Source organism: Sinocyclocheilus rhinocerous, unplaced genomic scaffold, assembly GCF_001515625.1.
Source record: "Sinocyclocheilus rhinocerous isolate Xijiao unplaced genomic scaffold, SAMN03320098_v1.1 scaffold1591, whole genome shotgun sequence".
Lineage (NCBI taxonomy): Eukaryota > Metazoa > Chordata > Actinopteri > Cypriniformes > Cyprinidae > Sinocyclocheilus > Sinocyclocheilus rhinocerous.
The window spans coordinates 365,531-376,958 of record NW_015652264.1 but is presented as its reverse complement, the minus strand read 5'-3'; the positions used below and the strand labels follow the sequence as shown (position 1 = coordinate 376,958).

At 35.0% G+C, this 11,428-nt stretch overlaps 2 protein-coding genes across 3 annotated transcripts in view; one reads left to right on the top strand and one right to left on the bottom strand.

Annotated features, from left to right (window-relative positions):
* Nucleotides 1-4,600, bottom strand: part of LOC107714221 (protein MGARP-like) — a 13,614-nt gene extending 9,014 nt beyond the window's left edge. Inside the window, exons 1-4 of one of the 2 annotated variants that reach the window (XM_016520016.1) lie at nt 4,456-4,600; nt 1,238-1,341; nt 1,059-1,131; nt 597-605 (exon numbers count right to left, since the gene is read on the bottom strand). In XM_016520016.1, coding sequence (XP_016375502.1) covers nt 597-605; nt 1,059-1,131; nt 1,238-1,341; nt 4,456-4,528 — 259 coding nt within the window. In that variant the 5' untranslated portion in view covers nt 4,529-4,600. The remainder of the gene's footprint in view (nt 1-596; nt 606-1,058; nt 1,132-1,237; nt 1,342-4,455) is intronic. The other variant, XM_016520017.1, reaches the window with a different exon arrangement.
* A 683-nt stretch (nt 4,601-5,283) lies between these two features.
* LOC107714206 (UPF0609 protein C4orf27 homolog) lies at nt 5,284-11,092 on the top strand. Its single transcript, XM_016519976.1, has 8 exons — nt 5,284-5,386; nt 6,029-6,194; nt 6,367-6,553; nt 6,750-6,848; nt 7,674-7,824; nt 7,954-8,041; nt 8,640-8,812; nt 10,158-11,092. Exons 1-8 carry the CDS (start codon nt 5,345-5,347, stop codon nt 10,290-10,292), a joined length of 1,041 nt encoding a protein of 346 aa, XP_016375462.1. The 5' UTR covers nt 5,284-5,344; the 3' UTR covers nt 10,293-11,092.
* Nucleotides 11,093-11,428: the final 336 nt, after the last annotated feature.

Here is an 11,428-nt window from a genome sequence, read left to right as displayed (position 1 = left end):
GGGACTATTTTCAGGTGCTGCGTAATATCATTGCGCCTGCTGCACCCATGGTATGGCAGCAAAGTTCCTTGATTATTACGCCGGAATGAGAGTATAGTTCCTAGCCATATCGGCCTAGAAAATCGCAACTTTTAATTTTCAGTCGGTCTTAGTACACGATATAACTACAGAATTGTCAAGTTTTAAATAGGAAAAATATCTAAACTCTTTGGTCATTTTTGAGCGAGATGCTAACGGTCTAATCAGATTCAATGATCTATGTTAAGCTACAGCTAAAAGTGCTACCGCCAGACCCGGAGATCGTCTGAATGGATTCGAAAACGGTAAAACTCAACTGTTTAACTCTAGGGGAGTTGGAAAATGAGCCTATTTTAAAAAATTGTGGAGTGTTCCTTTAAACTGTCTGCAAACACTAAAAAGTTGTGCAACTAATATTGGAAAAGTGCTTCTATTCTGAGTTACGTGATACATACTGCAGCAGGCAAAACAAGTAAAATGGGACAGACCAAAATTTATAGAAAAGTTTTGTTATCGATTTATGACTGCATTTTCAATCACTCAAAAACAGACATGCTAAATGCTAAATTTATACTCACCCTCCTCACCTGATGGGAGAACAAAAAGTAAGGTGGTTAGCAGCAGCACACAAACAGGAGAAGTAAACAAGTGAAAGCTGCTCTAAATGTAGCTAGCTTAGTGGCTGCTGAGTAACCTCAGAAATAGGATCAGGTCTGAGGAACTGCAGTAACATACACATACCAGCAGCAAAACGTGACACCCTGCCTCACGGCACCCATCAGTTCAATGAATCCAACAATGAAAAATCTCTGAATGGGAATCTAATCCCAGCTGTCTGTGTAAATTATTTCCACTTTACTGATGTTGAAAGATTAACTGTGATCTTTAACAGGCAAAATGAAAACAGGTAGTCATACACAAAAACAGCGCTATGCCACAAAAATAAAATCAAATAAAATCAAATAAAAAATACATTAAATTACATAAAATAAAATAGAAAAAAAAATAAAAATAAAAAAATAAAATAAAATAAAACTTACTTTTAGGTCTGGCCTCGAGTTGAGCAATTCTTTCATTATATCTTGCACTGTCAGAATTTATTGTCTTATAAGCCTGTTCGGAGGAAAATGAGTTTAGATGAGGATAAATGGATGTTTTTGTTAAATTATAATATTAACAACGTATTCTAAAACAGGATGAAGAAATAAAAAATACATACATAAACAAGAGCAGCAGTAAGCGAGCTTCCACCAAGTACCATGTAAGCTATGTTTGTGCCGGACGCAGGTAGGCCAAAGGACATCTGTCGCGTAGGGAACACAGCTATTGAAAGATAAAGGGAAACACTTATCAGTACATGCAAATGAAGCTGTGTCTCTTTTCCTTGACCACCCATCAATCCAATTTTGAAAAATTTAAATCCCATGCAAAAACTACTAACTGTATAAAGCCTACTGTATTGTATCTGATACACACATTTTTAAGGCCTCTAAATTATCAGCATAATCAAAGTAAAAAGTAAAAAGCCTTTTAGTAAAACGTCTTTAGTATAATTCTAAACAGGTCCCCCTGGAGGTTGTGGGACATGTTTAGAATTAGTAATATTTCATATTTATCAAGATGAACACTTACTGGACTAAAGCAATGTCATTTAATTTGATTATCCATTCTTCATTTTTAAGAAAAATGATGTTAAAATGTGAGTATCAGATATGATACATCAGCCTTTTGAGGAACATTTATCTCTCAGTCATCATTATATTGCACTGCATTATGTTTTGCACCCATAAAAACTACAAAGCTTTGAACAACTAAGCAATTAAATATCATTTTAGTAAGACATTATTGGAAGATATAGATTGACAACTGATATGTATATGCATTTTTGTTGCTATACTGTATACCTCATTGCTCTACATTATATCAGAATTTAATCATACCATTTGACCAGATAAACATCACATTTGTGCTCAGTTTGGACCTCTGAATAAAATTTAGATGTTTTTTTCTTCCTCAAGAATGTTCTCCATATTCTCCTATATCATATTATATGAGCCACAAAAGCATGATGTATCAAATATTATGCTCTTTTTTATATATTTTATCTAAAAGTTCAATAAACTCTTCCATTTCATAACAATTACATTTTACTGACTATTTTTTCATATGTTAGGCTTTACAGGTTTAACTTTAAAAGCCAATCATCCAAAAAAACAGTAAAAAAATAATTTCAATATTTATAACATAAAAATAATATCAGTTTTTCAAAAACTGCTACTGTCCCTCAGTTGTTGTAATGTTATTTTCACCAGTACCAGTAATTGTGCCACTAATAAAGTTGTATCAGAGAATGAGTTTGGTAAGTGGACATTTTAAGTAACATGCAAAGTTACACTGGACGAGACAAACCTGATGCAGCAAGCATGCGTTTTAGGCTTTTGTGTCTGTGCATGCATTTAGGCAAACACACATCCTCTGTGTAGCTGCAATGAAGCAGCAGAAGAGAACACAATGTCCAACAGTTAAACTGCCTCTCCCACCCACTCTCTTAAAGCAACACTAGAGTACATGCACAGGACAAACTATACAGCCACGTCACAAAATCTAGACTTTATATAGTTATTTCCAGTTTAACCAAGCAAGAATTTCAGGAACGACTTCAATAACAAGGTGACTGCACCAAGACGGCCTGTGCCTCATTTATACATTTAATCTAATTTATGGCTGCATGCGTCAACGGACTGTTAAGGTGAAGGTAGACCAGCAGGTGTCCAGGACAACATGTGCACAGTCATGCTCTCTGAAAACAGTGAGAGCTTTACATATAAACACTGGCATAATGTAGCGCCACTTGGGTGGAGACAGCAGGCATGTCAGTGTGCAGAACCCAAGGCAAATTCATGTTGGCAGAGAGCCCTGCATAGGGCCCTCTTCAAATATTTGGGGAGTTTTAGAAAATGCCTGAGCAGATTTTGTGAATACATCAGTTCAATCATGCACAAAATGCTGAGCCAGCATAAACTGGCCCTCAAAGTTAAAGGTGACAGGAGATCTTCAGATTTTAAAACGAAAATGACAACAAAAAAAAAAATTTCTGAGTGAATCCTTCGGCAGGAAATTAACTTTAAACAGATCAAACTCAGCTATTTCCCACAGATGCACTGAGCAGGGAAAGGTTTACATGTCCCAGCTGTTTGTTATGGAAAACTCTGCATTAAAAACAAACTCAAAATTCAGAAAAATGCTGAAATCAAACAAAATGAACAATGAAACAAAATGAAACACTCTTCTTAAAAATGAATCACAACTTGCCTTAAAAAATGTCACCACATTTGATTTACCACAAGATTCTATATCCTTATTCAAACTCAAATTTCTTCATTGGTAATTTAATTGAAATGAGCAAAATAATAATAATATGCAATGTCCTTATCAGTGCAGGTTGTAACTTTAAAAATGAACTAACAATCATAGAATAAATAAAAGCAGCAATTAAAACTAAATTTCCAGATTTACTTAGGAATGCAGGTTGCTGCACACATAATTTATTGATTAGCACTTTCCTACAAATTATGCAAATATGTTCAATAAATAATACCATATAAAACACTGTATTACAATAAATAATAATCATGAAAATAATCACAACAGTACAAACAATACCTTCTAATCATTGCAATACAAAAACAAAACAAAAAACACTTACAATATACAGACTCTCTTCGAATATTCCATTACATAAAACACTTATGGGTCTCTTCCAAATGCAAAGACAAAAGAGGTCTTTCCAGTTTACTGATTTATGAAATCCCTATAAACAGACTTAATATTGGATGAATTTAATGAGCATATCTCACTTGTTGCATAAAATAAATATCAGAACTCAATGTTCTGCATTGAGGTAAAGTCGTAAACCACTGATACACCTCCTAAAAGAGACCAATTAAAAGTGTCCAAAAGTGTCGAATTAATTTTCCCAATTTCCATTTCATATTTCAAAGTATATGCAGTTTTTATTTTTTGGAACATGCTAAATTTTTTTTCTAAAACTCTCTCTTAGATTGCGAGGTGTAGGCTGGTGAATTTCATTTGCAAAATCGAAACTGCATTGAATATGGATGTAACGATGGACTGGAAATCGACTCACTTGTTGCATAAAATAAATATCAGAACTCAATGTTCTGCATTGAGGTAAAGTCGTAAACCACTGATACACCTCCTAAAAGAGACCAATTAAAAGTGTCCAAAAGTGTCGAATTAATTTTCCCAATTTCCATTTCATATTTCAAAGTATATGCAGTTTTTATTTTTTGGAACATGCTACATTTTTTTTCTAAAACTCTCTCTTAGATTGCGAGGTGTAGGCTGGTGAATTTCATCTGCAAAACTGCATTGAATATGGATGTAACGATGGACTGGAAATCGACGTTTTCTTACCATTGCTGAAAGGAGTGAGTGTTTTGCGTGCCAGAGGCGCAAGTCTTTGCCAAGCCAGTCTGCAGAACATCATTATTCCCGCTGTGAGTCCGGAATCTGAGTCACTGACAACTTCAACTAACAGAGTTATTTGCCATAAGCGTGTCTCTCACACTGACCGATCCTTTTAAACTCCCTCTGTCACCTCCCTCTGTGTCACGTCATGTGGTCCGAGAATAGTCTAAATATCTCGTTTACACTGCTATAAATACAGAACTGCATGAATACAGAACTTAAAATATATATATATATTTAAAAAAAAAGTTTTAATTCATTTAATTCATTTGTATAGCCTACTTAAATTCTCCGTTGGCATGAAGATAAATATGAATATAAATTCTAGCCTAAATATTAAACAATAAATATTTATTAGGCATTATTATAAATCAAAAAACGCTATTCTAAAAATTTCATATGAAACGTCTAGAAACTGAGGTCTCCACTAAACAACTCTTATTCATAGGTGCCATAATGTTATTTCAAAATCTTGTATTGAAAATTCCATTTCATTTTCACTTTTGACATGGCTGCATTACAAGCATATTAGTTTTGTTGCAAATATAGAAAATAATATAAACACTGCTTTGTATTATTTGAAAATAAAATCAGTTCTATGAGAAAATCTGGACAAAAATATGAATTTGCGTCTTATTCAGTAGGGAATAATAATAATAATAATAATAATAATAATAATAATAATAATAATAATAATAATAATAATAATAATAATAATACATTTTCACAACAAATCACAAGTTACGACGTTTATTTTGAAATCGCTACCGGATGTTCAGAACTTTTCTACTGGCTGCAGCGCTTTACGTGGAGAGTGCGGGAAAAATCAGCAGGCATGGCGGGGCGCGGGAAAAGAAAACCCAGATCTTTGCCGCAGGTACATCATAAAATCCTCATCAATTCGTGGCCAGCCATAGTAAAGTTTTCAGTTTACCTATTACGTTGAGTATTTACTGAGAGGTTATGTGCTGCTCGTTTGTGAATGATAGTGGCTCGTATGTCTTTAGCATCCACTACACTTCAGTTATTTTGTTTGTACATTCAACCTGTATAATCAATCAGTGCTTTTGAATATTATGTCAATAATCACCATGCAAATGTCTGTTCGTGTCTTCAGTGTTCTTTAGCTACAGTGTTTTACACAAAATGTTGTGTCAGTATCAGAACATTGTATCAGGTGCAAAACCTTCATCTGACATCAGTTAGACATTAGTTTATAGGTGTGTCTTGGATTGTAATGACCATTATAAATATTAATCTGCATTGCACACCTTTTTCCTTACCTCAACTGTAATGAACATAACTGGTTTCTTTACAAAATTGAAGTGTTTCTTCCTTATTACAATTATTAGGTTTAGACTAAAACATTTAATGTTTGTGTGTAAATGAAGAGTAGAATTATTTCAGTCTATTTGCAGCTAACATGAAGAAAATGCTGGTTTCTGTTTGTATTATTTTATTTCTTAAAATATTATTTCTTCCAGTGTAACTTATTCAAACGTATTATTGCCTGTTCCAGACAGAAACACCAAACGGGGAGGTGAAAAAAGCAAAAGAAGGCCAGAGGGATGAGAAGACAGCTGGAATGCGAGAAGAAGTGGAAAAATTGTACAAGCTACGCATGCCTGATGATTTTTTCCAGTTTTGGGAATTTTGCAAGGGTCTTAGTGCTGACTGTCCTCAAGGTATCCGTCTTATATTGATGGTTCCATATCTATACCAGCACTATTAACATGTTTGTTTGTTTTTTCACTATTATCATAAGCATTTTCAACATATTATAAATATTTTAAAACGAATATATGTCTTGTTACACTGGTGTTAAATTTTTTGCATGTGTTTTTGTGTGCTTTACAGATGCCCTAAAGGAAACACTTGGGCTTCGGCTAGTTGGTCCGTTTGATATCCTGTCCAAAAATCACAAAAACTCATCTTCCTCTCAACCCAACTTTCACCTTCATTGGCGTTATTTCTATGATCCCCCAGAGTTCCAGACCATCATACAGGGCAGTGTAGACACCCAGCACCACATGGGCTACTTCAGGTGACTGTTTACCTGTGAAAGACATTTATTTTTGTAATTGGATGATAAAAAAAAAGTTGCAAGGATGATTGCAATAGCTATTTTGGCACCTCAAACTGCAACTTCATGGTTCTTTAAAAAAAAAAAATAAAGGTGTTTTCTAAAATAATTAGGTGTTTCAGTGTGATTTTCTCACTGTACATGTCTCCCTGTACAGAGATTTACCTGATGCTTTGCCTGTGTTCATTGGGGAGAATGAAGCCAAGAAGGGCTGTACTATCACACAGATGGGGGACAACATCTTTGCAGCTGTTCTGTGAGTGTCTTCAATAAATAATACAAGTATAAATGAAAATGTGTATAGATGCTTTGACCGGTTGCCGTTAGGGTTGGGCGATGTCTACCAAATTGGCATCAGATGATGTCTACAGTGAAACGTCGCGATGGGCGATGACATCTCATTTTCCAGTAATCAGTCATTTTGATTTTGGCACGCTCTACAGCAGCTGACCACTAAAGGTCTGGGTTTACTTCACTTTCCGTGTTCCGTTCCATCTCGTGCACATCCGCGTCCTCACAGCTTTCAAAGTATACTCAACCGCTCGACACATGCGCAGTATCACCTACTTGACTCGCTCTGTCTCAACATTCACATTCAACATTCGTTCTCAACATGAATTTATTCAACTTAAATGAAAATGTGAAAATAATTATCAAAATGTTTTTATATAATTTTAAAGCAGCACTATGTAACTTTTTCTGTGTTCAAAATTAGCAAAGTGTATATAATGAGCGAGTACATCATGAATTCATCTTCCAAACCGCGTTTTTGTCTTATTCCGAATCACCGGTACACTTATAATAAGTACTTATATTTGGACTATTGTAGCCTGGTCGGGTCGTCACTGCTGCGGAGTAACACATACCTGCGTGAATCGCCATTGACATAAACTTAGAGAAGTAGCTCCGGTTGGAATGTTCTTACGCGGGATGTGTGCAGTTCTGTTTATTAACCGCTAGAGCGCCAAAAGTTACATACTGCTGCTTTAAATGTGTGAAATATTTGTAATTTAATATTTAAATTTTTTTTCATGTTTCTCTTTGCATAATGTTATTCTCTCTCTCCTGCCACACCACCTAGGCTGTTTTTGCAGAAGAAAAGGAAGGAGAGAGGACAACAGAAAAACGAAGAAGCTTTGGACTGGTTAGAAGAAGATTTGAAGCGAGAGGCCGAGAGGTTAGATTTGCCTCTGGAACTGAAAACTAAAGCAATGAAGCAAAGAGAGAGAAAGGTGTGTTTTGTAATGTGATGTAAGACGATTTGACAGAACCACCCTTTTATCACTGTAAAACATTTGTGGTATGTTTTAAAGTTTAATGCCAGCAGTTAATAAAATTAATTTCCAATGTTTTTTCTGCAGGTGGTCACAAAGACATTTCATGGAGCGGGAATTGTGGTTCCTGTGGATAAAAATGATGTTGGATATAGAGAATTGCCAGAAACCGATGGTAAACCTAAAAATCTCATACAACTGTTTTAGGATGTGTTGCCTTTTAATGCTGTTGATTTAATTTGTTAATTTGGTGCAATTAATTATGGAAAAAACAACACATTAAAATGATTCAATTATGCAATGTTGAATCAAAATATTTCTTTATAAAGCTACTTTTTGTAATGTCTATTTAATGCTTTTCTCATCTAACACAATGACTTTAAAAGATAATTTGGGGTGTAATTTCTCCGCCAAAATTATTAATCTGCACATGTAATTAATTAGATAAAAGATTTAACCCCTGGTTTCACAGACAAGCTTAAACCTAGTCCCAGACTAAAATGTAAGTCTGAGCTGTGTCAACTGAAAGAAACTTGCACTGATTGATCTTAAAATAAATCAGTGCCTTTGTTTTGGCTCAAGATGCACACCAGTAATGTGTTTTCTAAGGCACGTTTATGAAAAATTACTTAAATGTCCTAATTGAACTATGGCCTAATTCTGGCTTAGTCTAAGCAATGTCTGTGAAACCAGGCCTTAATCTCTTGACAACCCTAATTTTAATGAAAGACTTTGATTTGCAGTTTTTCCTTCTTCATTTTGTTTACCTGTAGCAAGTCTGAAGAAGATTTGCAAAACGATTGTAGAGGCCATAGATGATGAGGAGAGGATGAAAGCTTTCGCGCCCATTCAGGAAATGATCACCTTTGTTCAGTTTGCCAATGATGAATGTGACTACGGCATGGGCTATGAGCTTGGGATTGATCTGTTCTGTTATGGCTCACATGTAAGATTAACACACACATACAACCAATACTACAGCAGATGTTCAAACCTGAATACTTGCAAAAATGTATGTTTATGCTCCTTTATATTTCGATATTTTCTGTAGTTTTTGCAGTTGTCTGCATTATGTATCTGGATGCCAAAAGTTAGTCTCTACCACAGGAACAACTAATTTACTTTTGAACACATTTTTTAGATGTTTTATTTATCTATTTAGAAAGGTGAATATTAATGCAAATGAATAATCAAAAATAACCATAGCAATGACATTTTTCAGTGACAAAAATTGCTGAAGTAAATTTAATATTAAAAGTAATAAAAGATTGTAATAAAATAATCTTGACATTAAAAGGTTTATGTAAAGGTGTTTTGTATATGTTGTCAAAATTGCTGTTTGGATATTTTTAAGAGGACATTATACCTCAGCAGGTCTTTTAGACTAGATTTACATTGCAAGACATAATGCACAGAAATAATTGATTTTTCCTGTCTGTTTGCATTAATATCTTGCTGAGACAAGCATTTAGACCAGGATGTGTATTAAACCACACACAGATTTCCATGCAGTTGCTGTACTTTTTAAAGGGGTAGTTCATTGCGATTTCACTTTTTTAACGTTAGTTAGTGTGTAATGTTGCTGTTTGAGCATAAACAATATCTACAAAGTTACGAAGCTGAAAGTTCAATGCAAACGGAGATATCGTCTTTTAAAATTATGGCAGTTTAATGCCTACAAAAAAAACGGCTCATAGGGACTACAAGAAGTTACTTCCCGGGTTCGTGACATCACAAACCCAGATAAACCCCTCCCTCGGGAAAAGGCAGCAAAGGGGGCGAGGCCATGCTGTGCTGCTTTAGAGAAGAGGAAGAGAAAACTAGGGGTGCACGTAAAAAAAAAAAAAGGAGAGGGGCAGGCCGTTTAGATGTGCACTAGAGGCGGTTTAGCCAATCACAACACACTGGGCTAGCTAACCAATCAGAGCCCATCGCCTATTTCTGAGGGCGGGGCTTCATAAAAACAGTAAAGATCAGCGCGTTTCTCAGAGAAGGGACAGAGCTGTGTGGCATAAAGGTAAATTATGTGGAAAATAATGCGTTTTTTTTTTTTTTTTTTTTTTAACGAAGCATTAACACATGTTAGACTGCACCCCATAAACACAATCAAGCCTAGAAAAAACCCAGTGAACCACCCCTTTAAGTTTTCACATTTCAGTATGGACTGTGCATTATGCCTTGTAGGCAAATGCAGTGTTTGTGTCCAGAGAATTTGTGCCATTTCTGACAGGTTTCTCATGATACAGAGTTCTCCCAGACAACTGACCATTACCTTTTTTTTCTTTTGGTAGTATTTCTATAAAGTGGTACGTCAGCTGCTGCCAATGGCGTACAATCTGCTGAAGAGAGGCCTGTTTGGAGAGATACTAGAGGCGCACCTCGCCAGCCGTTCCCAGGACAACCTTGACCAACTCGCTGCTGTCTGATGTTTATTGAGTGAATGATAAGCTATTCAGAATGACTTCCTGTAAATGGTGTTGGGGTGGAGTCAGCGACCGATTATACTGCACTAAATTCTGCTGTTAGGTGCTGCTGGTTCATTGAAAATGCTACAAAGCCCAGAAAAGGTTTGTTTTTTAAACCTAAATTACGCTTACATTTCTAAAAGGTGTATTGGATAATTAAATTTAAGCATCTCCCTTTAATTGGTTTAACGTAATTAAAATGAATGGAAGCATATTTGCTGCTTTTATTAACTGCTTAGTCATACATTTAAAAGTGAAATCAAATAAAGTTTTCCTCTCCAGGTTCTTCATCCTGAAAATCAACATTTTCAAGTAATACTGTGCCTTTCCAAACCTGAATCTCTTTCATTTACAGCTGTCGGTCCATAGAAAAATGAGTTACGGCTGCTGAGAGTTCAGTATGTTGCATATATTATTTACAATTCTGCTTTCTGCATTGGCATTAACATATTTTGCATAACCCAGTTACTTGAAAGCAAATGGTCCTTTAGTTTGCCAGTTTATTTAAATAGTGACTCCTGAGTGCTGATCAACAACTTAGCTGTGGTTTCAGATCAGTTCAAGTTTATTTTCGTGAAAGCAGAACTTAATATGCATAGCAAAAGTGACTGATTCTTGTTCGAAATGGTACCTTAAGTAATCTGTACTGAGAAAGCTTAAGCTAGAAAATGAGTTTCATTGTCAATTTATTACTGTCTCTGTTCATCATTGGTATGATCATTCCGTTATTGTTGTCCAGTACTGTTCCAAAGTAGATGTTTAATAAAGTGTATATTTTTATGTGCTTTTTTTATTGCTTGTGCTGTTTGAAAAATGAAAGTGATCATAATCATAATACATCCAATTGCTATAATTGTGCTTACACTGCAAATGTAAATCTTTATTATCAGTATAGTAAATACAGATTTCAGTGGCCTAAAAAAGCATTTTACTTGCATAATGTGACACATCTCAGAATACAACAGAATATTCAGTAGGAAAAAAAATTTAGAGAGGGACTTTTGTAATGACAAGTCAAAGGACATTACATACTCGGATAAACATAAGAGATACTGAGGCTAATTGTTAATTTATTCCGGTGTAAATTTATATTTTAT